Here is a 26,865-nt window from a genome sequence, read left to right on the forward strand (position 1 = left end):
GCCAGGTGTTGTGGTGGGTGCCTGTAGTTCCAGCTACTTGGGAGGCTGAGGCAAAAGAATTGCTTAAGCCCAAGAGTTTGAGGTTGCTGTGAACTGTGATGCCACACTCTACAGGGCGACAGCTTGAAACTGTCTCAAAAAAAAAAAAAAGAAAGAAAAGAAAAACAGAAGCCTATATGATGTGTTACAAGTCAAAAGAAGTGTTGGAGAAAGTAAGAAATGAGTACAATCCCTTAGATTGGTTATCCTGGAGGTCATTAGTGAGGAGGCCAGAGAAGAGCCCTCCAAGTGCTCCAAGCTAGACCTTTTTTCTTCTTTTTTTTTTTTTTTTTGTAGAGACAGAGTCTCACTGTACCGCCCTCGGTAGAGTGCCGTGGCGTCACACGGCTCACAGCAACCTCCAACTCTTGGGCCCATGCCATTCTCTTGCCTCAGCCTCCCAAGTAGCTGGGACTACAGGCGCCTGCCACAACACCCGGCTATTTTTTTGTTGTAGTTCTGCTGGGGCTGGGTTTGAACCTGCCACCCTCGGTATATGGGGCCGGCACCTTACCGACTGAGCCACAGGTGCCGCCCCGCTAGACCTTTTTTTCTTTGCACCATTCTTAGAACGTGAAATTAATGATTAGGGCTTGGAAGCCATTTTCTCCTTCATTCAAACTTTCATTCGTGTATTCATTTGTCCAACATAAGACAACTCATGTGAAGGGATATCAAGGGCTAAAGACACAGGCTCTGTCCTCAGAGGATCAAGGATAGAGAGTTTATACTGAATGGGATTTGAATCTCAGTTCTATCATTTAGAACATAATTTTTTTTTTTTTTAAACAGAGCCTTAAGCTGTGGCCCTGGGTAGAGTGCTGTGGCATCAAAGCTCACAGCAACCTCCAACTCCTGGGCTCAAGCAATTCTCCTGCCTCCACCTCCCAAGTACCTGGGACTACAGGCGCCTACCACAACGCCCAGCTATTTTTTGGTTGCAACCGTCGTCATTGGGTTATCTGAGCCAAATCATCCTTAGCTTAGAAAAAACCCCACTCAAATGTAATTCTCTGCAACCCTCCCTTTCTTAGTAAATGGTACTATCATCTAGCTTCTTGCTAAAGCCCAAATCCTAAGAATCATTTAAAAACATTTTAGGAGGACAGAGGGAAAAATCATATATATATATGTGTGTGTGTGTGTATATTTATATTACATACATAATAGCCACTCCTCTCTCTTATTTCTCTCTCCTTCTCTTCTTTTCCTCTATGTTCTATTTGTTTTTTTGAAACGTTTGCTCTGCGAGTGAGTAGTGCTGGCCTTTGTAACTAGTAGAGCTGATGGGTGAAGTCCTCAGTGTGTGAACCTAGGGGTGTGTCACTTTATTTAAAAAAAAATTGACGTCTACATAACCAGTGACAATAAGTCTCACACTTATAAGTCTCTCACTATCTTCCTGGGAAGAGTGCCATGGACTCATACTTCACAACAACCTCAAACTCTTGGGACCCAGAGATCCTCTTGCCTCAGCCTCACTAATAGCTGGGACTTTGAGGAGGGGATCTCTCTTGCTCAGGCTAGTCTCTAAACTCCTCAGCTCTAGGAATCCACCTGCCTTGGTCTCCCAGAATGCTAGGATGACAGGCGAAAGCCACCGTACCAGGCCCTATAACTTCTTTTTCTAGGCAGCTGTTCCACTGAGGGCAAATCTGTCCTCAGATATGATAGGGGTGAATGATTCCCAAAGCCCAGTAGGGAGGTGGTGGGGGGAGGGGAGAGATCCTAGATATTTTTTTCCCTTCAAAGTCAGGTCTGGTCAGCACCTGGGCTAGGATGTGGAGGAGCTTGCCGCTGAGCTCAGTACCTAACTCTCCTGTAAAATTGAAAAGATCAGAAATAAAGGTCAAAATATTTAAAAAAATTTTCTAGAGGGGGAAATCATATAACAAATAGTATATATTTAGTATATGTAATATATAGTATAGGATATAGTAAATCCTTCTGAATACTATAGTTCAGAAGGATATACTGTATGTACATCTTGATCTCATTTCTACCCCCTGTATTGATTCCTCTCTACCCCATAATTAACCAATAAGTCCTGTTGGCTCTACTTCCAAAGTACTGTATACACCAAATCTGAGAGCTTCTCATAACCAGTTTAAAGTCCAAATTCCTTGCCATGACCTACCAGGGCCTGTGTGTCCTGGGCCCTACCTGCCTTTCTTACTGGACACACAGCCTTCTTTCTGCTTGCTTATTCTATTGTTTTTACATTTGTTTTTTCTTCTGACTGGATCACTTTTCCCCTTGGTTGTCACTTGCTGGACTCCTCCTGAGCATTCAGGTATCAGCTCAAAAGTCACTTTTTCAGGGTTGGCGCTTGTAGCTCAGCACTAGGGTGCCAGCCACATGCACCGGAGCTGGCGGGTTCAAACCCAGCCCGGGCCCGCCAAATAACAATGACAACTACAACCAAAAAATAGCCGGGCGTTGTGGCGGACACCTGTAGTCCCAGCTACTTGGGAGGCTGAGGCAAGAGTTTGAGGTTGCTGAGAGCTATGATGCTACAGCACTCTACCCAGGGCGACATAGTGAGACTGTCTCAAAAAAAAAGTCACTTTTTCAGAGCCCCGTGTCAGCCTATTCTCTATTACACATATTAAATTACATGTTAATTTTTTAAAATTTGTATATTTTCCAGGGGAACCCCAGGGCCTAAAAAAAAGACCGGCACATAAAGTCGTTTGTTATACAGTATATTTATTGGCTGACCTATTGACCTCGACAGATTACTTCAGTCTGTAAGCCTCCAGTAAGGGAAGGATAATAATAATGTCTATATTGCCTGGTAGTTTTAAGAGTCAGGAATGTTTGGGAAACTGTGAAGGACATCAGGAAAACGTCCACCGCGAACCTTAGTAATTCCCTGCTCAGTTTCACCAGTGAGCAAATGGATAGAAAGACCCTCCCATTCCTCTCAGGTAAAAAGAGCTACCGGTGAAGAGGCCCAGGAAGAGGTGGTCCAGCTACGGTACCGGTACCGGTATCCTAGCTCTTTTAAGAAGCGCGGAAACCATTCCACCACAGCGTTTAACGTACCGAAGTTTCTGCAAGTCACGTGAGGCGTTCGGATATGCCCCGCCTTAAAGAGGTGGAGCCTCAGCTTGGAGACCAATAGCAGTAGCAGCCTCCGGAACAGCCCCAACTCTAGCCAGAGAAAAAGGGAGGAGCCAAGCGCCTCACAGCTGTAACAGCACTTCCGGAAAATATGCCCCTCCTTTTCCCCCTCCCCCTCTACCGTTGATTTCGCCAGTGCTGGGTGGGCTGAACCAGCGGGTGCTGATTAAAGGCGCCGCCTGCAGCTTTCTCCTCACCTCCCCCTCCCGTTCTCTCCGCCCCCTTCCCAAGAAGCGGGACCGGCCTTGATGTAGGGACGAGCTCCTCCCGCCCCCGCCTCAACCGCCCCGGCCCGGGAGCCGGGCTCACCGCAGCCCCACTACTCACCCGCCCCAGTCCCCACCCTGCCGGTCGCATTCTGCTCCGAACCCATTGTGTACCGCACGGCTGGGGACTCTGAAGCCGGGCCGTGGCGGGGGGACTCCAGACCCCCGTGTGCCACTCCTGTCGGTCCCGTGGGCCGTGGCCCCTCCTCTGCCGGTCTTAGCAGCAGCGCGGCAGCGGCGAGGGCGCCCTTTCCTCCCAGCGCTGGCGGCGGGGCCAACTGGCGGGCCTCAGGGACGCACCCCCCCTAGCTCCAGCAGCGAGCCCCCCCGCGCCCCTTCCTGGGGGAAGGAGAGCCGGAGCTCCAACAAGCCGAGGCAAGAAAAGGCAGCCCCGGACTGCCCGGCCCGCACATCATTTTTATTATCGAGATTATTATTAAAAGGGGGCGGGGACCCCAGGATGCGAGGGAGGGGGCTGGAGACGCAGCTATTTTTATTAAACAGATTATTCCTGAAATAATAATAATATGCGCAAGATGGCTGAAGGTGGCTATGATGAGAGTGTTGGGTTTTTTTCTTCCTTTTTTTTTTTTTTTTGATCTGAAGATAAAGCTCTGAGGCGACAGCCGCTGCGGAGACCCTGCCCGGAGTGCCCTCCCCTCACTTGAGAAGCTGCAGGCGGACAAGCCGACCTACCGACCAAGCCCGTCCCAGACGTGTCGCCTGGGCAGCAACCGGGGACCGCCGGTGCTCGCCTTTCTGCCGACTTCTTCCAATTCTAATCTTTTTTTATTTTTTGGAAAGGACTGGGGTGGGTGGAGCAGAGAGAGAAATCGGGACTTGGCATTTTCTCTCCTCTCTCTCCCCTAATTTGCTGAAGGCCGCCCGCCCTCCCCTAGAGAAAAATCCACAAAAAAAAAAAAAAAAGAAAACGAGGAGGCTGCAGGACCCCCAAACGAGCGCGCCCGGACCCCGGCCGCCGCCGCAGCCAGGAGCCCAAGATGGCTGGGCGCTGAGGGAAGCGGCCCGGTCCGGCCCCGCCGCGGCAGGCTGGCTGCGACCGCAGCCTGGAGCCTTCCAGGCCGGAGCAGAGGCCGAGAAGAAAAGAAAGTGGGGGGGAGGGGGCCGGGGGGGCCGAAGGGGGAGGGCCGGGGGAGGGGAGGGCCGGGAGCTGAGCCTCCTGTTCATTAGCAGTTGAGAAAAATTCCTTTCTAGTTTGATCAATCCTTGTTTTCCTCGGTTGAGCCGAGGCGCCCGCCCAGCGCAGAGACCGAGAGCCGGGTCTCTCTGCAGCCGGGGCGCCGGGCCTCAGGGGAGCGCAGAAGTAGCAACGAGGGAGTCAGGCCGGAGCACCGCCGGGGCTTCTCCCTCCCTCTCTGGTTGCCTTTTTTTCCACTTCTCTCCCTCCCCCTTCCGTTTCTATTTGTGAAGGGAGGAGGAAGGCAGAGGCGGACTGGTGTCTCTGGCCGGGGACTGGAATTTCATCTGAATGACTGCCCCTACGCGCACGCAGCGCCCCGGAGTTGGCCAGCCTGCGTCCCGCAATCCGCATCCGGCTAGCCAGCCAGGGGACGCCGGCGCCACTGCCCGGGAACCGCCGGCTCGCCTCTCCCACCCTGTCCGGACCTAGCAACCCTCGACGCATCCCCACTAGCTTCCCGGGCCGCTTGGACCTCGGTTCCCGGCCCAGGCGAGGGAGGCGCGGCGCCGACGAGCCTGGAAGGAGCCACCATCGCCGCCGTCGTAGCTAGAGGAAGTGTGAGGCTCCCAGGTTGTGTTCGCCGTGGGGCGCGCCCCAATGTCAGCCGCGGGGCCAAGCGCTGGCCGCGGGCCGCCGCTGTCCTAGCCGCGCCGACCCGGAGGCGGCCTCTTATATGGAATTTGGACCCCGGCGCTCCGCTCCAGGGCTACTGCCCCGGCCGCGGCCCTGGCGCAGTCCGTCGCCTCCCGCTAGGCGCTCGGGAGGAGGAGGAGACGCAGCCTGCTGCGCGCGCGGCGTGAGGACCGAGGCTCCCTCCTCTGGGGGGCGGGCACGCGGAAGGCGCTGGTGACTGAGCGACTGTCGGAGCTGGCTAGGGCCGGGACTCGGTGGGCCTACAGTCACTCAGGACGGACCCCCGGGGTCGGGGAGTTGGGGACGCCTGCCCGGGACCCCTGCTTGTAGCCGCCATGGCGGAGAATTGGAAAAACTGCTTCGAGGAGGAGCTCATTTGCCCCATCTGCCTGCACGTCTTCGTGGAGCCGGTGCAGCTGCCGTGCAAACACAACTTCTGCCGGAGCTGCATCGGTGAGGCGTGGGCCAAGGACAGCGGGCTGGTGCGCTGCCCGGAGTGCAACCAGGCCTACAACCAGAAGCCGGGCCTGGAAAAGAACCTGAAGCTCACCAACATCGTGGAGAAGTTTAACGCCCTGCACGTGGAGAAGCCGCCGGCGGCGCTGCACTGCGTGTTCTGTCGCCGCGGCCCCCCGCTGCCGGCTCAGAAAGTCTGTCTGCGTTGTGAGGCGCCCTGCTGCCAGTCCCACGTGCAGACGCACCTGCAGCAGCCCTCCACCGCCCGCGGGCACCTCCTGGTGGAGGCGGACGATGTGCGGGCCTGGAGCTGCCCGCAGCACAACGCCTACCGCCTCTACCACTGCGAGGCGGAGCAGGTGGCCGTGTGCCAGTACTGCTGCTACTACAGCGGCGCGCATCAGGGACACTCGGTGTGCGACGTGGAGATTCGGAGGAATGAGATCCGGGCAAGTACACTCTCAACACAACATTTCTTTCTCTCTCTCTCCCCCGACAGAGTGACATCAGGCCAATTGCCCCTATCCAAACTCTACTGAAAGTTTGGGGGCTAAGGTCCGGGGAAGGAGGATCCTAATGGCTACTTGCTACATTCCCACACCTGTGTTCAGAGAGTCCATCATATGAGTTCTTTATAGAATTGGGGCGTGGGACTGTCAGGGGTAGAGTTTGGGTTTTTCGCAGTTCCCTCCCCAGCGGAGTTTTTGTAGTCCCTACGGGAAGTCACCAAGGCAGTGACCCTGGTCCTGATTCTCTGGCTGCTGTTTATGTAATGTGTGTCCTGTGCCGCTGCTGTGGCTGACATGATCCATGATGCTGGCATACCAATGAGGAAGTAAACAAAAGCAGCCATGTTAGTTTTAAGCGCTATTGGAAACACATTGGGGGTTGGGGGAGCTTCCGGAAGGAGAGCAGAACTCCTGGTATCTATCTGGACAAGGCCAGGGAAACCAGCAGAGTCACCAGACAGTATCTCAGCTATTCGGATTATTCCTGATAGCCTGCTCTCAACACACAGTGTTTGAGAATCACTGTGTGTGTGGCATGTGCCTGCATGAACAAACCTTAAAGTATGTGTCTTGATCACCCTGAGCCTTCTTCTCACTGCCCAGCCCTCTCTCACAGCCCTCCCACATTTGGGGGGGAAATGGAAGACGGAAAAAGAATCCTGTGGGTTTAAGGTTGAGCCGCCTTGAAATCTGGTTTCAGGCAGCTGGCTCCCCTGGGCTGCTGGCTGGGTGATTACAGAACTGCATCCCCTCCCATTGTATACACCCTGCTGCCACAGCCAATGTCAAAACCGCCTTCCCCCTCAGGCCTCTGGGCCTGGTTTTGGAGCTGGACTGAGGCAATACTTCCGTCTCCTTCGGGGAGGGGGTGTGCGTCCCTCCCTAGTCCTCTGGGTTTTAGGCTTTTAGGGTTGAGTCATACTAGATGAAGTTGGCCTGAGATTGGCTGAGCTATCTGAAGCCCCAGCTTGGGGCCTGGGTGTGATATCATGGGGGCGAGATTGGGCTTTGGTCAGACTGGGAGTGTTTCTGGGTGGAGGCCCCTGGAGGCTAGTTGAGGCCAGTGGGGAACTTGGGTATGAGGAAGCTCTAAGCAGGGCTTGATTGGAGATGGGGCTGTTTCCTGTGTGGGGGACCAGTCAGAATGAGTCACTGTTTAGCAATTAAAAAACATATACATACAACCAACAAAAGGCAGGAGGACCACCACAGGCTTAGGGCAAGAAGAACAAATAAAATCTGCTGTATAATTAGTTTCCAATCAGATGGGCTAGCCAGGCTAGGCCTCTAGTTTCTTAAAGGAAGTGTGGGGGATGGAGAGAAGAGCCACTGCCTCCCCTCCCAAATTATTGGAAAAGGTCTAGGGAAGGGGATGATGGATGAGCCCCTGTGTCCTCCACCCTCAACTAAGGGTGAACACAGCCCACACTTTCCCCAGTATTGGGAGGCTGCTGCTATTAATAAAGATGGAAAGGCTGGGGGAGGAGTCTGGGGAAAGTGCAGAGGCAGGAGAAAGAAGGGCTGTCCAGTTCTCTGTCCTGGGATTGGTAGTGGAAAGTGAAAGGAGGGGACAAAAGATGTGGCAGAAAGGAACAGAGGAGGGGGCAGCAACCTGTGTGATGAGCAGATGTGTGTCCACATCCCACACCCATAGTGCTGCTCCTAGCGGGGTCTGAGAGCTAGGAATGTCTTTAATTGGGATGGGAGAGAAAACATAATCATACCTGACTTGGTGTAGGAAGGGTATCTTTAGGTGTGTGTCTGTATTTTGGAGTGCCTTTGAGACTGTGCTTTGCCCTCAAATGTACTTGTCTTCTGCTTGTGTAGAAGGGGATGGGAGTGTCTGGTGGCATATGTGTGAAAAAGTATACCCTGGGGTTCCCACCAGCAGGCCCCATCTCCAGATTTGTGGACTGGATGGAAGCAGGCACTGAACTTTGTTAACAGCTCCATGGTGGATATGTGTGTGTTTGTTCTTGTGCCTGGTGTGGGCAGGCTCAGAGGTAGTGGGTTGCATCAGGTCCAGATGTGCAATTCTGTGCGTTCAACATCTGTGCCCTTCAAGCGGCAGCCTGAGTCTCATTCTCTTCCAGCCTTCCCCACCACAGGCCCCCAGATTTCTCTCTGGTGCCCTAGGGCACTGGAGTTCAAATCACTTCAATAGCCCAATGTCACTCAAGTGACTTACTGAATGAGGCCCCACCCATCTGCCTGCCCTGGAGTCAAGGTGAGGAACCCTGGGAATCTGAATGGAACACTCTTTGCTTTCCCTTTCCTTGGCCCCTTTTCCTTTGCTGGAGGAAATCTGTCTTAAAGGGCCATTTCTGGTGTCCTGGATTGGGGGAAGCAAGGATTTTCTAGGATATAGGAAAGGAAAGACTTGGCACAGGCCTTGATATCTAGCCTCTACTTATGCTTCCATTTCTGCCCTCCCAGAAGGAGCTGAAGACATGGAAATAGGAAACCCTGATTAACCCCTCTCTGGTGTCCTCACCTTTACATACCTACAAGCACCCACTAAGGCACGGCTCAGTAGGAGGGCAAATAGGGCTTGTATCCAACCTGGGGACGGAAAGGGACTCTCAGAGTTGTGGCCTTTCTCTGCCCTTGGAAAGCTAGAGTGGTGGCCACATTGCCCTGAGGCCTGGTTGCCTACTACTGGTCCCCAGAGACCACTCTCTGGGATGTGCCTCACCCCTGAAAGTGTTCTCCCATGAAGCTGAGGGGACAGCCAAGACTGGGACATCCAGGTCGGCCTGGCAGCTCTGAATGGTCAGACCCTCTCAGCTCCCAGGTTCCAAGGTTCACCTGAGGAGCAGGGGACTTGTAGGAGATGGGAGCACCTTTATGTCATGAGTTTCCTCAATGTGGAAAAAGGACCTAAGAGGAGGCCTGGTTATGTGCATGAGGGACTGTGCAGGTATCTGCTTGAGTTTGTGCAGTCATAGTTGTGCTTCAGTGTCATCCCCAGGAACCCAACTCAAAGCTGGAAATGTTAGCAGGGCCCTTTTCCTGCCATTTTCACATATTCAGAGTTGAGAAGAGGTGTTCTCTGGGGAGGAGCTCCACTGCCAGGGCCAGTTTGGGGTTTACAGCTGCTTGCGAGTCATGGTACCTTGCTCACATTGCCTGTGACTGGAGGGGTTGCACTTGGACCCTGGAGGGACTCCTGGGTCTCTGCCCCATGTGTCTGTCTGGTTGGCCTGTTGGAGTGGAGGCTGTCCAGACTCTCTGGGGCTGAGGCTGCAGCCTGACTCAGTATCAACCCCACTGCTCCCTTCCCTCAGTAGACCAGACTCTTGGTGTCTTAGATGGGGTGAGAAGGCCAGGGTGTATGTGCATGCTGTATGTGTGTATGTGGGGAGGTCATGTAGTTGGCTGCTCCTTCCTAGACCAGTCCACATCTTTGTGGAAGGGGACCCTGGCGTGGCTTCCTTCCTAGGCCCCCAGGCAGAGACCTGCCCACCCTCCTCCACTCCAGGATCCGCTGACACAGCTGGGCACCTGTCATGCATGGCCTATTGATGGCCTGCTTCCTACAGCTCTGGGTGGCTGCACATCCATGTCTGCCTTTGGGTGTGGGGGGGTATATGCATTCACGGGCATGTGCAGCCAGCACATCTGGGGTAGTATATATTGACTAATTTTTTTGTATCTCACATGGGCATTTCTCAGGGTACGGTGGGACTGACTGGTTTCTGTAGCTGTCTTGTGTATGACTGTGGCTCAGGAATATTTGTGCATGTGCATGTTTGTGAGAGCAACGGTGGCTGTGTACCACGCTTGCTGAGTACCTGCAAGTTGAAGTTGACTGTGTTCAACATGACTATGCTGGTGTGTGGGTGCCTACCTGCTCAGGTGATGGTTGTGTGGTGGCTCTGAGTCTGCCAGGGGGCATGTGACTTTTCCTTCTGGTAGGGGTGTTGAGAAGGGAGGGAAAGACAGGCTCACCTTGGGGTGAGCTTGTTGGCTAAAGTTAGTGTTGGAGGTAGGAGCCCAAGTGGGTCCTGCAGTGCTGTGCTGGGGGCAGTCTGGGTGAGCAGGGGCAACCTGGCTTGGGCCCCTGCCCTGGGCTGAGGCGGCAGGACTGTCTGGCCTCATCCATGGCCCTGGGAAAGCCTCTCTTCCTGACTGGCCTGGCATTCAAACCCAGACAAAGGGGGGCTTTCTCTCCCGCCTCTTTGTTCTGCTGCCCCAGAGCGCCGCTCTCTTCATGGCAAAAGCTAATTCCACTCTGCAGCCAGGAAACCCTCCCCAGGGGCTCCCGAGGCCTGGGGTCTGCTGAGGCTGCCTCGGAGGTGCTGCCTCTCTTGCCCTGGCTCCTGCTCTATAGCCTCTTCTCTTGGGGTCTGTGGTTTTCCCAGCCTGGGGGTTCACTTAGTAACACAGGCAGGAAGGGGGCACTGAGGCATGGAAGGGGGTTTAGGGCAGGTAGAAGCTTGTCTGAGAGAAAGGGACATTGCTGTGGGGACAGGAAGAGAAGAGGACCGGTATTTGGGTGGAAGATTGTGGGGAGGGCTTGGCCCCTGGGGAGGAAGTTAGCATGAGGCAGTTCTGAGGAGGGGCTGTCATGAGAGTCACCTGGGCAGGGATCTGCACAGGAAGGGGTGCTTCAGTCACCCAGCCCTCTCTTCTTTTTTTTTTTGGCCCAGGCTGGGTTTGAACCTCTGGCATATGGGGCCGGCGTCCTACCCCTTTGAGCCACAGGTGCCACCCAGCCCTCTCTTCTTGTCCCTGAGTCCTGGCCCACCACTACCACAGGGGCTGAACCTTGGCTGACCTTGGCTGAACACCTAGAGCAGCCTGCCTCTATCGCAGGCCCTGGGTCCCTGTTTCCTCCTGACCTTGTTTCCCTTCAAGGTTGAATTGAGGATTTTATTTATTAACTTTTATATAGCCCAGAGTCCCTAGGCCTCACCTGTCTTCCCAGTCTACTATGGCATAAGAAATGCCTGCAGGGCCTGGCCAGTCAGTCCCCTGACATTAGGCTTTCCTGGGGCAGGAATGTGGGGGTTTACAGTTCCCTATCTCCAGGTTGGGGGGATCAGGCACAGGCCTGAGGAGCAGGAGCCCCAGGACGTGGAGGGATGGGAGCAGGAGTGTTCCTGAGCCTTGATGCTTCACTCTCAGCAGCCCAGGAACAGCCTGGAAGGCCTTAGGCCAAGTGTCTTAATCTTTCAGCACCTCTGGGTCACATTGGAAGACGCGTTGTCTTGGGCCACATATTAAAAACACGAACACTAATGAAAGTTGATAATTTATAAAGTCCTCATGGCTCGGTGCCTGTGGCTCAAGTGGCTAAGGTGCCAGCCACATACACCTGAGCTAGTGGGTTTGAATCCAGCCCAGGCCTGCCAAACAACAATGATGGCTGCAACCAAAAAATAGCCGGGAGTTGTGGCGGGTGCCTGTATTCCCAGCTCACTTGGGAGGCTGAGGCAAGAGAATCGCTTAAGCCCAAGTTGGAGGTTGCTGTGAGCGATGATGCCTGAGCACTCTACCCAGGGCTATAGCTTGAGACTCTGTCTCAAAAAAAAAAAAAAAAAAATAGGCATGATTTTGAAGGAAGGGATATTTGTCTCTGAGAAGATAGTACTTATAAAAGTCCAATAAAGAGTCAGATTTCAGCTTTATGCATTCTACTTGAAAATTGACACGTAACATATTTATGTCAACTAAAAATGGAGTCACAAATGCACCAAAATATTGATTAATTTCCCAGAAATCTTGAAATTTATTTTCAAATTCTTGTATCACATTGAAAAGCAAGGCTGGGCGGCGCCTGTGGCTCAAGGAGTAGGGCACCAGTCCCATATGCCGGAGGTGGCAGGTTCAAACCCAGCCCCGGCCAAAAATCACAAAAAAAAAAAAAAAAGAAAGAAAAGAAAAGCAAGGCTGTGTATTTTTCACTGTTCACAAGACTGTGTTTAGCCAATGTGTCAAAAATGTATAAAATTGTTTACCTTAATTTGAGCTTGCTATAATTTCACTTTCATCTGAATACTATTATAGTTTGAAACATTGTGCTGATAAGTTGATTTTCACCTTGAAGACACATGTTTAACTCATTTAAACAAGGTTAAATCTATGAAAAATGCTAGTTTTTCATCATCAAGTTCTGGCACAAATTTGGTTTTGATACTATAAACAACTTGATAACATGTCTCAAATCATAAAATCTTTCAACATTTGGCCTTACCTTAGCCATCTTACATCTTCTTTTTTTTTTTTTTTTTTTTTGAGACAGAGCCTCAAGCTGTCACCCTGGGTAGAGTGCCCTGGCATCACGGCTCAGAGCAACCTCCAACTCCTGGGCTCAAGCCGTTCTCTTGCCTCCTCTTCCCAAGTAGCTGGGACAACAGGCACCTGCTACAACGCCTGGTTATTTTTTGGTTGTAGCCATCATTGTTGCTTGGCAGGCCCGGGCTGGATTCGAACCCACCAGCTCAGGTATATGTGGCTGGCGTCTTAGCCAGTTGAGCCATAGGCACCGAGCCCCCCCCCCCTTTTTTTTTAACAAGGAAATAGCATTTAGTGAACCTCCCCTCCGTTTGGCTTCAAGTCACCAGGACACAAGGTCCTCCAGCACCCTTAATCTTCTCTTCAGCTCTTCTGCTGAAGAATTTGGCCTTCACAGTGACTGGCTGCTTTGGGAGTTTTCCCTTCCCCAGAACTTTGTAGTACCCTGATTGTACTACATCAATGATGGGAGCAACTCCTGTCTTGTTTTTGGCAGCATTTACCTGTGTCCGCTCGCTGACCAATGTCCACAATTTATCAAGGTTACAGTAGCTCTGGTTCCTCTTTAAGTGGTAATGCCTCATATCAACTTTCCCAAAGTAACCTGGGTGATATTTATCTAAGTTGATCCTGTGATGATGCATGCCACCAGCATTACCTCGGCCTGCTGGGTGCTTCCTGTGCGTGCCAATATGGCCGTGGCAGTGGCTCACGTGGCCCCAAAGCTTCCCAGTCTTCCTCAGTCTGGATGGCATGTCGGCGGCCGAGACGAAAGAGCCATCTTACTTCTGAAGAGTAAATGTTGCCATAGTCAGCATCAATCAGCATCAATACTTTCTTTTTTTTTTTTGAGACAGAACCTAACGCTGTCGCCCTGGGTGGAGTGCCATGACATCACGTCTCACAGCAACCTCCAACTTCTGGGCTCATGTGATTCTCCTGCCTCCACCTCCCAAGTAGCTGGGACTACAGGCACCCACCACAACGCTTGGCTATTTTTTGCTTGCAGCCATCATTGTTGTTTGGCGGGCCCAGGCTGTATTCGAACCTGCCAGCTCAGGTGTATGTGGTTGGCACCTTAGCCGCTTGAGCCACAAGTGCTGAGCCAGCATCAATACTTTTAAGGAATTTCTGGAATTGTCAATGATTCAGTCCCTTGGCCCTTAAAAAATTCAGTCTTTTTTTTTCTTGAGGCTCACTTTGTTGCCCGCAGTAGACTGCCCTGGTGTCATAGCTCATAGCAACCTCTAACTCTAAAGCTCATGCAATTCTCTTTCCTCAGCCTCCCGAGTAGCTGAGACTACAGGCACCCGCCACAACTCCTGTCTATTATTAGAGATGGGGTCTCGCTCTAGTTCAGGCTGGTCTCAAACTTGTGAGCTCGAACAGGTGATCTGCCCACCTTTGCCTCCCAAAGTGCTAGGATTACAGGCATGAGCCACGTGTCTGGCATATTCACAGCAGTCTTTTTTTCCTTTTTTGAGACAGAGTCTCAGGCTTTTTTTGCCCTGGGTAGAATGCTGTGGTGTCAAAGCTTAGCAACCTGCAACTCTTGGGCTCAAGCGATCTTCTTGCCTCAGTTTTTCTAATTTTAGTAGAGAGGAGGTCTCGCTTTTGCTCAGGCTGGTCTTGAACTTGTGAGCTGAAGCAGTCCACCCACCTTGGCCTCCCAGAGTACTAGGATTACAGGCATGAGCCACACCATGCCCCACCAAAATTCAGTCTTTTTTTTTTACAGTTTTAGACCGGGGCTGGGTTTGAACCTGCCACCTCCGGCATATGGGGCCGGCACCCTACTCCGTTGAGCCACAGGTGCCACCCTCAAAATTCACAGTTTTGATGATGATTTGTATGATGTTATTCATTTTTAAAGCTTTTGTACTTAATTTTTTTTCTTTTTCTTTTTTTTTAAGACAGAGTTTCACTTTGTTGCCCTTGGTAGAGGGCTGTGGTGTCACAATTCACAGCAACCTCCAGCTCTTGGGCTTAAGCAATTCTCTTGCCTCAGCCTCCTGAGTAGCTGGGACTATAGGCACCCACCACAATGCCCAGCTTTTTTTGTTGTTGTGCTGCTGTTTTAGCTGGCCAGGGCTGGGTTCGTTGAACCCGCCACCCACAGTATATGGGGCTGGTGCCCTACCCACTGAGCCACTTAAATTTTCTTTTCTTTTTTTTTTTTTTTTTGCAGTTTTGGCTGGAGCCGGGCTTGAACCCGCCACCCTTGGTATATGGGGCTGGCGCCCTACTCCTTGAGCCACAGGCGCCACCCTTAAATTTTCTTGAATTAGGGCGGTGCCTGTGTCTCAGTGAGTAGGGTGCCAGCCCCATATACCGAGGGTGTTGGGTTCAAACCCGACCCCGGCCAAAAAAAAAAATAATAATAACTGCAAAAATAATTGTTTTTTCTTGATGTACTATGCAATAATACTTTATCAAATGTTAGCTTTCGGCACCATTGCATTGTCTTTATTAATTTTACAGGTCTTTTTCTTTTACCTATCTTGCCAGGGTACCTTCCATAACTATACCAGATATGTTGACAATGGACAAAGAAAACCACTTTTTTTTTTTTTATATTAAATCATAGCTGTGTACATTAATGTGATCATGGGGCACCATACACTAGTTTCATAGACCGTTTGACAGATTTTCATCACACTGGTTAACATAGCCTTCCTGGCATTTTCTTAGTTATTGTGCTAAGACATTTACTAAGTTTCACATATACCCTTGTAAGATGCACCACAGGTGTAATCCCACCAATCCCCCTCCCTCTGCCCACCTCCCCCCTGCCTCACTTCCCTTTTCCTCTTCCCCCTATTCTTAGGTTATAACTGGGTTATAGCTTTCATGTGAAAGCCATAAATTACTTTCATAGTAGGGCTGAGTACATTGGATACTTTTTCTTCCATTCTTTTTTTTTTTTTTTTTGGCCGGGGCTGGGTTTGAACCCGCCACCTCCGGCATGTGGGACCGGCGCCCTACCCGCTGAGCCACAGGCGCCGCCCCTTTTTCTTCCATTCTTGGATATTTTACTAAGAAGAATATGTTCCAGCTCCATCCATGTAAACATGAAAGAGGTAAAGTCTCCATCTTTCTTTAAGGCTGCATAATATTCCATGGTGTACATATACCACAGTTTATTAATCCAAGAAAACCACTCTAATGTGTTTTTTACTGCTTGCATATAAAACTCTTGATTTAGTCATGTCTCTTAATGGCACTAAAGCCATTTCTTCAGGAACATTATATTCGTCATCAATATATCTGATAAAAATGGCAAGTTGAGCCATATTTGTAGCATCAGTGCTGTCATCCATCTCCAAAGCATAAAATTAGTGGCTTTACTCTCCAAACTTCTTTTTTTTTTTTTTTTTTTTGTAGAGACAGTCTCACTTTATGGCCCTCGGTAGAGTGCCGTGGCCTCACACAGCTCACAGCAACCTCCAACTCCTGGGCTGAAGCGATTCTCTTGCCTCAGCCTACAGGTGCCTGCCGCAACGCCCAGCTATTTTTTGGTTGCAGTTTGGCCAGGGCCGGGTTTGAACCCGCCACCCTCGGTATATGGGGCCAGCGCCTTACTGACTGAGCCACAGGCGCCGCCCTACTCTCCAAACTTCTATTTTTTTCTTTTTCTTTTCTTTTCTTTTTTTTTTTTTTTTTTTTGAGACAGAGTCTCACTTTATGGCCCTCAGTAGAGTGCCATGGCATCACACAGCTCACAGCAACCTCCAACTCCTGGGCTTAAGCGATTCTCTTGCCTCAGCCTCCAGAGTAGCTGGGACTACAGGTGCCCACCACAACGCCCAGCTATTTTTTTTTGGTTGCAGTTCAGCCGAGGCCAGGTTTGAACCCGCCACCCTTGGTATATGGGACTGGTGCCCTACTCACTGCACCTCCCTAAAAAAATTATGCTTTAATATAAAATTATTATATGCCCATATAATAATATAAAATTATTACATGATTAGAATCACCTAAGCCCAGGAGTTGGAGGTTGCTGTGAGCTGTGTGACACCATAGTACTCTACCGAGGGTGACAAAGTGAGACTCTTATCTCTACAAAAAAAAGCATAATTTTTTTAGTCTCATTTTGTCACCCTCAGTAGAGTGCTATGCCATCACAGCTTACAGCAACCTGCAGCTCTTAGGCTTAGGCGATTCTCTTGCCTCAGCCTCCCAAATAGCTGGGACTACAGGTACCCACCGCAACGCCTGGCTATTTTTTGTTGAAGTTGTCATTGTCGTTTAGCAGCCCTGGGCTGGGTTCGAACCCACCAGCCTCGGTGTATGTGGCTGGTGCTGTAACCACTGTGCTAAGGGCACTGAGCCCTTTTTTTTTTTTTTTTAACATGAAAAATATGGAACGTTTCATGAATTGCATGTCATCCTTGCAGAGGGGCCATGCTTATCTTCTCTTTATCGTTCCAATTTTAGTATATGTGCTGCCGAAGTGAGCACAATATATTTACTTTTTTTATGAAAATTAATTTACAGGAAAATGGAAAGCAAGGTTTGCGCCCTTCCACATCTCGGCTGCTGATGCAGGCCAAGGTGACGGCTGTCAGGGTGTAGAAGTAGCTTTAATAATCAGATGAAAATGCTCACCTGACTTCTCAATAAATACATGCCTAACATTGCAATGGTTGGTTGAAATATTATTGATAATCACTGCCTTGCCATGCCACCACAAGCGCATGTAACATCAATTGACTGCTCTTAGAAGATAACACACTGGGAGCCACATGCCGAGTAAAACTGAAGCCACACATGTGTACAAATAGAGCACATGTATGTTTATTTTACGTGACATCACGATACAACTTTGTCATCTCCAAAGTTCATGCCATGCAATCAAGTTCAAAAAGAAATTATAAAAAGAAAAAAAAATTTTTTTTTTTTTTTTTTGTTTGAGACAGAGTCTCATTGTGTTGCCCTGGGTAGAGTGCTGTGGTGTCATAGCTTACAGCAACCTCCAATTCTTGGGCTTAAAAGATTGTCTTGTCTCAGCTTCCCAAGTAGCTGGGACTACAGGCCCCCACCACAATGCCCGGCTATTTTTTGTTGCAGTTGTCATTGTTTAACTGGCCTGGGCCAGGTTCGAACCCGCCAACCTGGGTGTATGTGGCCAGCGCCCTACCCGCTGATCCACGGGAACCTCCACAAAAAAATTTCTTTTTTTTTTTTTTTGTAGAGACAGAGTCCCACTGTACCGCCCTCGGTAGAGTGCTTGGCGTCACACGGCTCACAGCAACCTCTAACTCTTGGGCTTACGCGATTCTCTTGCCTCAGCCTCCTGAGCAGCTGGGACTACAGGCGCGCGCACAAAAAAATTTCTTAATGTTTTTTTTTTTTTTTTTTGTAGAGACAGAGTCTCACTTTATGGCCCTCAGTAGAGTGCCGTGGCCTCACACAGCTCACAGCAACCTCCAATTCCTGGGCTTAAGTGATTCTCTTGCCTCAGCCTCCGGAGCAGCTGGGACTACAGGCGCCCGCCACAACGCCCGGCTATTTTTTGGTTGCAGTTTGGCCGGGGCCGGGTTTGAACCCGCCACCCTCGGTATATGGGGCCGGCGCCCTACCGACTGAGCCACAGGCACCGCCTAATTTCTTAATGTTTTAAGTAAGTTTCTGATATTGTGTTGGGCCACATGTTGGACTCCGCCCACCCCACCACCCCTGCTGTAGGGCCTGAGGATCAGGAGCTGGGGCTGCTCAGTGGTCCTGGGTCCCATGTGTCCGCAGAGGCCTGTTTCCTCAAACACATCTATGTCCCTTTCTGTCTATTCCCGTGCTTCAAGTTTGCCATATTCCAGGTGACCCACTGTGGACTGATGGCAATATGTAAAGTGCTCTCCAGTCTTCCCCCCCTTGCACAGAGAGTCCTTGCTTGGAATTGAGCTGGGAAACCTGGTCTTACCTCTGCTGTGGATTTCCCCTAGATGGGTAATAGGGCCTCAGCTCTTAGCCATTCCTGGGGTGGAAAGGAGGCTGCCAGTGGTGGGGAGGGCCAGGCCCTGCTTCCTCTGTTCCCCTCTCCCAGCATCTCAGTGCCTGGCCAGTCATTTGGTGGGATTGGGGTAGGATCCTAAAGGGGCAGCAAGGCATACTTTCCTCCTTCCTCCCAGCTTCCTAGTGCCTAGGATGGCAACAACCCCCCTTCTCCCAGGTGTTGTCCTAGCAAGATCTGGCCCCAAGGGTGAGCAGGCCAGCGTCCTCCCCTCTTCCTGCCATCATCCTAGCCCAACCCTTGCAGCAGACAGGAGTTTAACAGCCTCTGAGGTGGGAAAGAGGAACCTGAACACTGCCTTTGCTAAGTCTAGACTGGGTTAGAGAAGTACCCTAGGATAGACAGAAACCTGTGTCTGGGACTCTGGCATGGCAGGGTCCCAGGGTAGAACTGCAGCCAGGGGAGACTCTCAGGAAAGCCTAGAAGAAGAGGGAAGGGGCTCTGCCCTGAGGGATCAACCATGAATCCCCAGGGGGTCTCAGTGGAGGTAGAGGTTAAAGGAGCCCCAAGGGCTTGCAGGGTGGACATGGGACAACTCCACTCCTGTCCTCTGAGGGAGAGAGGTCTGGGAACCTGGGGTTGCCTCTCTCCTGCCCCTGCTCTGGGACTCAGCCCAGCAAGCCCCTGACCTGATACGGATAGTTCTGATCATAGAGAAGTGGTTGGGCAGGGAGCCCACAGTGCAAGATGTATGGGGCCAGTGGGCCTGGACTACAAGATGTCCCAGGTGCTGAGCTGGCAGGAGTAGCCTGGACTGTGAGGTGTACCTGCAGGGGGGCCTTGGGCTGTGGGCCAGCCAGCAGGTAAGAATTTGAGGAACAGGGTGTAAACAGGCCTAGTGTTTCTAAAGGAATGCCCTTATTACCCTGCCTTTGTACCATATCTCTCTATATTGTCTGGGGACAGTGGTTCTCAACCTTCCTAATGTCGCAGTGTATTTTCATTGTTAAAAAGGGGTCTCAGCCCACAGATTGAGAACCTCTGCACTAGAAGGACCAGCCTTCACTGTGAGGGGGATGGGTGCAAGTATATGTCCAGCTGGGTACAACTGTGCATGAGGCAGGCCCAGGGCTCAGGGAGCCATGTGTGCTTGTGTCTGTGTGTACAGTTGTGTGCCTGTGAGTGGGCAGAACTGTGGGGTTCCTCTGTTCCTGCCTCCTACCCACGCTGTGTTTATTGTTAGGCTTTGACCCTTGGTCTGGGGACCTGCTGGAGGGTGAGTTGCTGCTAGGGACAAGGCAAGGTCTTCTGGGTTTGGTCCTCTGAGCTCCTATCCTGGGTCTTTTTTTTTTTTTTTTGAGACAGACTCTCACTACATTGCCCTTGGTAGAGTACTATGATGTCACAGCTCAGAGCAACCTGAAACTCTTGGGCTCAAGCTATTCTCTTGCCTCAGCCTCCCAAGTAGCTGGGACTACAGGCACCCACCACAACGCCTGGCTATTTTTTTGTTGCAATTGTCATTGTTGTTTAGCTGGCCCTGGCTGGGTTCGAACCCACCAGCCTGAGCGTATGCAGCTGGCACTGTAACCACTGTGCTAGGGCACCAAGCCCTATCCTGGGTCATTGAAAGGTAATGCCATGTGTGTTGGGGGAGTGCCCCAGGCTTCCCCAGCTTACGGTGAGAGAGCCTTACACCCTATCCCCTATCCACTCCTCCCAAAATCTTGCATCTTTGTTTCTAGGGTAGCCTCTGACACAAAATGGAGTCTGGCTGAAGTCTCTTGCATGCCTTGATTTCCCCATATATAAGATGGATTGGGGAATGAAGAAGGATTAGAGGCAGCTTGTCTTTATGAAGCCAGTGGGATGTGGCTGGGAGGAGGGGCTAGAGGATCAAACTCAATGACTACTCCAAGGTCCCCACAGAGCAATGAAGAGAACCATTCCTTGCTGAATGGACACTTACTGTAAGTGTCTGTGGTTACACATTTCTGTTTTGCAAATCTTATTTTGTGTGCAGAAAGTATGGGTTCAGTAAAGTATTTTGCATCTAGTGGGTCCTCAGGCATTTGTGTATCTTAGCTATGAAGGGAGGTGGAGAAAGCAGCAAAGTCCTGTTCTTAAGAGGCCTTGAATTTTGTGGGGAGATCAGACTATGGTTGTGAGAAAATTAGTAAATTCTTAAGGCTGGGTGCAGTGGCTCACACCTGTAATCCCAGCACTTGGGAGGCCAAGGCACATGGATTGTCTGAGCTCACAGGTTCAAGACCAGCCTGAGCCAGAGTAAGACCTCGTCTCTAAAAATAGCCAGCCATGGGCGGCGCCTGTGGCTCAAGGAGCAGGGCGCCGGTCCCATATGCCGGAGGTGGCGGGTTCAAACCCAGCCCTGGCCAAAAACCACAAAAAAAAAAAAATAGCCAGCCATTGTGACAGATGCCTGTAGTCCCAGCTACTTGGGAGGGAGGCAAGAGAATCACTTAAGCCCAGGAGTTTTTTTGTTTTTTGAGACAGGGTCTCAAGCCATCACTCTGGGTAGAATGTCGTGGCATCACAGCTCACAGCAACCTCCAACTTCTGGGCTTAAGCGATTCTCTTGCAGCCTCCCAAGTAGCTGGGACTACAGACACCCGCCACAATGCTCAGCCATTTTTTTGATTGTAGTTGTCATTGTTGTTTGGCAGGCCTGGGCTGGATTCAAACCCACTAGCTCTGGTGTATGTGGCTGGCACCTTAGCTGCTTGAGCTACAGGCACCTAGCCAAGCCTAGGAGTTTGAGGTTGCTGTGAGCTATGATGCTGCAGCATTCTACCAGGGGTGACAGAGTGAGACTTCGTCTCAAAATAAAAAAAAAAAAGTACTTACCTCATGGCATTGATGAAATGATAAAGTAAGTCTCTACAGGAAAAGTGTATAGAGGATAGGCTGTGCATCTTGCCCTCATGTGTACATGAGTAAGAGAAAGCACATGTGTAAGTACACGTGGGGAACTATTCCAGGCTTCCCTGTGCTGGGATCAGCGTTCAGTGGGCTTCTGGGATTGCCTGGGGGCCAGAAGGGACTGGGTAACAGAAATTTCACCATCTGGGCCCAAAGATCCGTAGGATGAGAATGAATCTATTGTATAGAGGGAAGGCTAGTGTTCACCCATCCTTGGGAAGGGCTGGAGCTCCAACCCCTCTGACGCCCCCTCCTCCAACTGTCACTGCAGAAGATGCTGATGAAACAGCAGGACCGGCTGGAGGAGCGAGAGCAGGACATTGAAGATCAGCTGTACAAACTCGAATCAGACAAGCGTCTGGTGGAGGTAGCTAAGTCTAAGCCCATGGTATGGGGTAGGGGTGACTTGGGTGAGTTCCCTCCAAAAGACTTAATGTGTGGCTCTGTGCCAGAATCCTCCTGTCAGTCATTCAATGAACTATCTGTGGATAAACCCCTGCTGGTGCCAAGGGTGGCTGGCACAGTGCCCTGCATTACTAATGGGGAACTGGCAGGTCAAATTTTTCCCTTGCTAGGGAGCCTGGGGCAGCCTAGGGACTGGGGTCTCACAGGATGTGACACAGGTAGGGAAAGGAGCTAGTCTCCACTGCTCACCTGCCCGCCCACTCTTGCCCATTCCACTCAGGAGAAAGTGAGCCAACTGAAGGAGGAAGTTCGACTGCAGTATGAGAAGTTGCACCAGCTGCTGGATGAGGACCTGCGACAGACAGTGGAGGTTCTGGACAAGGCCCAGGCCAAGTTCTGCAGTGAGAACGCGGCGCAGGCGCTGCATCTCGGGGAGCGCATGCAGGAGGCCAAGAAGCTGCTTGGATCTCTGCAGCTGCTCTTCGACAAGACGGAGGATGTCAGCTTCATGAAGGTGGGATGGTGGGACCCAGAGTGCCATTCTAAAATTGGGGTCCACAATTCTCTGCTCCCCCAACCGATTTCCCCCACCATTGTGCACATAGGCCCTTGGCTTTGGAGCCATCTTGTATGGGTTCAAATCCACCTGCTGGCTCTTATTAGCTCCATGACCTTGGGCACATCAGAGATGACACTCCAAACCTGTTCCTCATTTATAATGTAGAGCTGATAATACAGCTCTGTCACCCTTATCCACAATTCCAACTTTTAAAAATCTCTGAAAACTAACAGAAAAAATAATGTCAGCAAAAAATTTCTCAACAGTAAGAAGTGACCTGGACTAATGTTGGGCAATTTTTGGTGTTTATTGAATAAACACCAAAATTCAAACATTTTGCTGCAGAAATGCTACTGTATTGGACTGTGGTACCTTTTCTTCTTGCTTTCTTTTCTTTTGAGACAGAATTTCACTTTGTCGCCCGCACATGAGTGCTGTGGTATCACAGCTCAGAGCAACCTCAAACTCCTGGGCTTAAGCAGTTCTCTTGCTTGCCTCAGCCTCCCAAGTAGCTGGGATTACAGGCACCCACCACAGTGCCTGGCTATTTTTAGAGACAAGGTCTTGCTCTTGCTCAGGCTGGTCTTGAACTCCTGAGCTCAGGTAATCCACCTGCCTCCACCTCCCAGAGTGCTAGGATTACAGGTGTGAGCCACTGTTTCCGGTCTTGGACTATGGTGTCTTGCTGGGGATAATACATAATATATTCTCCTAAAATCTAAAGGATCCAAATTCCAAAACATCTGGCCCCAAAGACTTCAGATAAGAGGTTACGGGCTTGTGAAGCCCTCCTGGGAAGCCATGTGTATGAAATGATAGATGGATGCATGGAAAGCACTTACAACAGTGTAGACTGCACAGCTAGTTCTCGAGAAATGCTAGCTATTCTTATATTCCAACACCAGTGACCCCTACCCTCAGCCACATTCTGGCCAGAATCAGAGGCTCATCCCTGCCTAGAGAGGAGCAGGAGGGTAGCTTCTGTCTTCCCTTCTCCTTGTGATGCTTTTTCCACTTACTGACCCTTCTCTCTCTCCCCCAGAACACCAAGTCTGTGAAAATCCTAATGGACAGGTGAGCAGATGGCCCCCAGCCCTCAGGGGAACACATCTGGGGTGGGTGGGGAGGGCCAGGCCACAGCGGGGAGGTAGGGCGGGCTCATCGGTGATACCTCCTCACAGCAGATGCCCCGTCCACTGCCCCCAGGACCCAGACCTGCACAGGCAGCAGCCTTTCTCCCCCTAAGATCGGCCACCTGAACTCTAAGCTCTTCCTGAATGAAGTGGCCAAGAAGGAGAAGCAGCTGCGGAAGATGCTAGAAGGTGAGGGTGGGGTCTTCCATCAAAGGGGGAGCCAGCCCTTTGGGTGGGGTAAATGCTAGAGACTTGTCTCTGAGAGGCAGTGTGGACTAGTTAGGTAGACCTTCCTTTACATCCTGGCTTTGCCACTTCTAGCTGTGGGGCTCTGGGCAAGTGGCATTACCTCCTTGAGCCTCAGTTTCTTCAGCTGTACAGTGGGAATAATAATGTCTCTATTTCCTAATGGAGAAGTGGGCACCGCCTGGGATATAACATGCTTGGTTTTCTAGATGTAGGGAGTAGGGGGGCTGGGTTGCTTGGGGTGGGAGCTTTGGCGATTTTTGCCCCAAACTTTCCACAGGCCCCTTCAGCACACCGGTGCCCTTCCTGCAGAGTGTTCCCCTGTATCCTTGTGGCTTGAGCAGCTCTGGGGTGGAGAAGCGCAAGCACTCAACAGCCTTCCCTGAGGCCAGTTTCCTGGAGACGTCGTCGGGCCCTGTGGGCGGCCAGTACGGGGCGGCGGGCACAGCCAGCAGCGAGGGCCAATCTGGGCAGCCCCTGGGGCCCTGCAGCTCCACACAGCACTTGGTGGCCCTGCCAGGTGGTGCTCAACCAGTACACTCAAGCCCTGTGTTCCCCCCGTCGCAGTATCCCAATGGCTCCGCCGCCCAGCAGCCCATGCTCCCCCAGTATGGTGGCCGCAAGATTCTCGTCTGTTCTGTGGACAACTGCTACTGTTCTTCCGTGGCCAACCATGGCGGCCACCAGCCCTACCCCCGCTCCGGCCACTTCCCCTGGACAGTGCCCTCGCAGGAGTATTCACACCCGCTTCCCCCTACACCCTCCGTCCCTCAGTCCCTTCCTGGCCTGGCAGTCAGAGACTGGCTCGACGCCTCCCAGCAGCCTGGCCACCAGGATTTCTACAGGGTGTATGGGCAGCCGTCCACCAAGCACTATGTGACGAGCTAACGCCACGCAGGTGGTGGGGTACTGGGGAATCCTCCCCCAGCCCCTGATGGCTTGGGAATTATGCATCCAGAGACCTGCCCTTCTACCTTCCTTCTCCCTCTTCCTCCCCCCATTCCCCCAAGTCTTTTCCTTTTGGATTGTGTTTTGGTTTTGGCTTTGTTTTTGTTTTTGTTTTTTTTAATGAATCTCCTGGACACAGAGGTGACAGTGGGAGCTGGCCTGGGCTGGGGCCGTAGGTGGCCTTGGAGTTGGGAAAGTGTCTCAAGAAGGCGCTGAGCTCTCCTTTTTTCTTCTACACTTTCCCTCAGAACCTACATGGCTGGAAGGAGCCTCACCTTCCCCTGAAGCCCTTGGGGAGTCTAGCCCTTCTCACCTGGCCCAGGAGGGAGGCCATGCCCACCGGCTTCTTTCTCCTCTGGTTTTTCTTTTGGGCAGTTTGATCACTGATCGAGTAAGGAATGACTTGTAGATTGTGGGACTTTTGGTTTTTAAAATTTTTTTAAACCAAGAATGATTTCTCCTGCTTCCTTCTTCCTCACCATCTTCCCAGACGGAGTTCAAAGGCCACTTCTCAAGCAGCTTTTGGCATCTTCAGCCTCAGAGAGGAATCTTTTAAAGACAGGAACACCATGTCCAGGAAAGGGGAAAAGGAACTTTGCCAATGATAGTGACCACAGCAAAAGCAAATAATAATAATAATAAAGAGAAATAATAAAATAAGAACAATAGCACAGCCCTTGTTGAGGTCAGCAGGGAAGAGGGGCTGCCCTGAGTTGTGTCCTTGCCTGAATTTTGACACAGCTACTTCCTGTAGTGAGCACTTTGTATGAATCGTGGACTTCCTGTTCTCAAGGCGCAGGTATTTATTCTGTAATCTGTCTAGAGCACACACTGAAATCCAACCTTCTAATAAACATGATGGCGCAGTCCTGTTCCCTGCCTTCACTCTTACCCCCAACACCCTGAGACCTGGGGTCTACAGGCATTGGTGTGAGGAAGGGCCCTCTACGGACAAAAGCCTCTATCCTCCTGGGTTTCCAGTTCCAGGCCTGTAAATGTAAACTAGTCAGGGGCGGACTATATCCACTCTGGCCTTGAGTTCATTTGCAAATATTTGCTGAGGGCCTCCAGGGCCCAGCCCTATGCTACCCCAGCCATGGCATCTCTTTGAGGTTCTGCCAATGTGGGACAGACAAAGGAGAAACACCTGAAAGAGGTAAAGTCTTGCAAGTTTACCTCTTTCTGGCCACAAATATTTATTGAGTGCATACTGGGAGCTGGCACTGTGCAAGGCTGCAGGCTCACAGAACAGATCCTCTCCTCTTGGAATTTAATCTAGCTGGGCCCTGGCCCCCATGGGGAGTGAGGGCCACTAAGCAAGGTACTTTGACTTGAGGCTTTGGTTCTGGGAGGAGTGGAGGTGGGATAGCAAGATGATGAACACATCCCACCTTCATCCCTTTGGGGTGAAAGTATTTAGCAGAGCTTTCAGTCTCAGGCATGTGTTGGGTACTTGTTCAAAGGGCAGATTCCTGAGCCCCAGCTTAGACTCGATGGGAATCTGAGAGCCTAGGAATTTGCATTTATAACTTCTGGGGTTTGAGAAGTGCTGCCATGAGGGCCTCGTCTCTGTAACAGAGACCCCTGGGTAAGAGGGAGAAGGGCCTGGGACACACTCAAGGCCTGGCTCCAGTTGGCTGCCTGATGCTTTGCACAGATCGGTGAGTAGGGCAGCCTGTGCCCTTCTCCCATACTAGCAGGAGGGGCAGCCTTTACTGCGTGTCCAGTTCTCACCCCCTTCTCTGGTCAGAATCAAGTACTACCCCAGGAAGCCTAGGACAAGGCAGAGAGCCTGTGGGTAGTCTCCTATCAGTGGTCCAAGCCTCACAAACCCCTAGTCACCTCTACAAAAAAATAAAGGCTAAGGGCGGCGCCTGTGGCTCAAAGGAGTAGGGTGCTGGCCCCATATGCCGAAGGTGGCAGGTTCAAACCCAGCCCTGGCCAAAAACTGCAAAAAAATAAAAAATCCAAAAAATACAGGCTTTGGGGCTGGCCAAACCAAACCAGAGTCTTGCTAAGTGCCCCCATCCCTTCCTGTGGGAGCAAAGAATAACAGAGTGGGGTGGGTGGACCCTTGCCTAATTGTTCTCCTCCTCAGTTTGGCAGAGAACTGGAGTCAGGAGCAGTATGACGGCCGCTGCCCCCACTTCTCTGCACCTGTTTGAGGCTAAAGGGAGGGGCAGGTGGCTGGAGTACAGTGGACTACAGTGTCCC

At 51.3% G+C, this 26,865-nt stretch overlaps 3 protein-coding genes and 1 non-coding gene across 4 annotated transcripts in view; 2 read left to right on the top strand and 2 right to left on the bottom strand.

Moving 5' to 3' along the window:
* Positions 1-26,865, top strand: part of MFSD13A (major facilitator superfamily domain containing 13A) — a 294,129-nt gene that overhangs the window by 184,508 nt on the left and 82,756 nt on the right. The gene's annotated exons all lie outside the window — the stretch shown is intronic.
* On the top strand, positions 2,782-25,521 carry TRIM8 (tripartite motif containing 8). Its single transcript, XM_053583060.1, has 6 exons — positions 2,782-6,170; positions 21,632-21,727; positions 22,046-22,279; positions 23,367-23,398; positions 23,531-23,646; positions 23,984-25,521. Exons 1-6 carry the CDS (start codon positions 5,601-5,603, stop codon positions 24,589-24,591), a joined length of 1,656 nt encoding a protein of 551 aa, XP_053439035.1. The 5' UTR covers positions 2,782-5,600; the 3' UTR covers positions 24,592-25,521.
* On the bottom strand, positions 12,732-14,220 carry LOC128580781 (60S ribosomal protein L27a-like). Its single transcript, XM_053583112.1, has one exon. It carries the CDS (start codon positions 13,223-13,225, stop codon positions 12,788-12,790), a length of 438 nt encoding a protein of 145 aa, XP_053439087.1. The 5' UTR covers positions 13,226-14,220; the 3' UTR covers positions 12,732-12,787.
* LOC128582732 (U6 spliceosomal RNA) lies at positions 16,826-16,931 on the bottom strand. Its single transcript, XR_008379178.1, has one exon. It is a non-coding gene; the product is annotated as a U6 spliceosomal RNA (small nuclear RNA).

This window comes from Nycticebus coucang, chromosome 3 (genome assembly GCF_027406575.1).
Source record: "Nycticebus coucang isolate mNycCou1 chromosome 3, mNycCou1.pri, whole genome shotgun sequence".
Taxonomy (NCBI): domain Eukaryota; kingdom Metazoa; phylum Chordata; class Mammalia; order Primates; family Lorisidae; genus Nycticebus; species Nycticebus coucang.

Excerpts from the sequence above, each read along its gene's own strand:
- LOC128580781 (XM_053583112.1), bottom strand. The coding sequence starts at position 13,225 with ATGCCATCCAGACTGAGGAAGACTGGGAAGCTTTGGGGCCACGTGAGC.
- TRIM8 (XM_053583060.1), top strand. The coding sequence starts at position 5,601 with ATGGCGGAGAATTGGAAAAACTGCTTCGAGGAGGAGCTCATTTGCCCC. Across the intron at positions 21,728-22,045 it reads CAGACAAGCGTCTGGTGGAG|GAGAAAGTGAGCCAACTGAA; the intron begins GTAGCTAAGTCT and ends CATTCCACTCAG. Across the intron at positions 23,647-23,983 it reads GCTGCGGAAGATGCTAGAAG|GCCCCTTCAGCACACCGGTG; the intron begins GTGAGGGTGGGG and ends AACTTTCCACAG.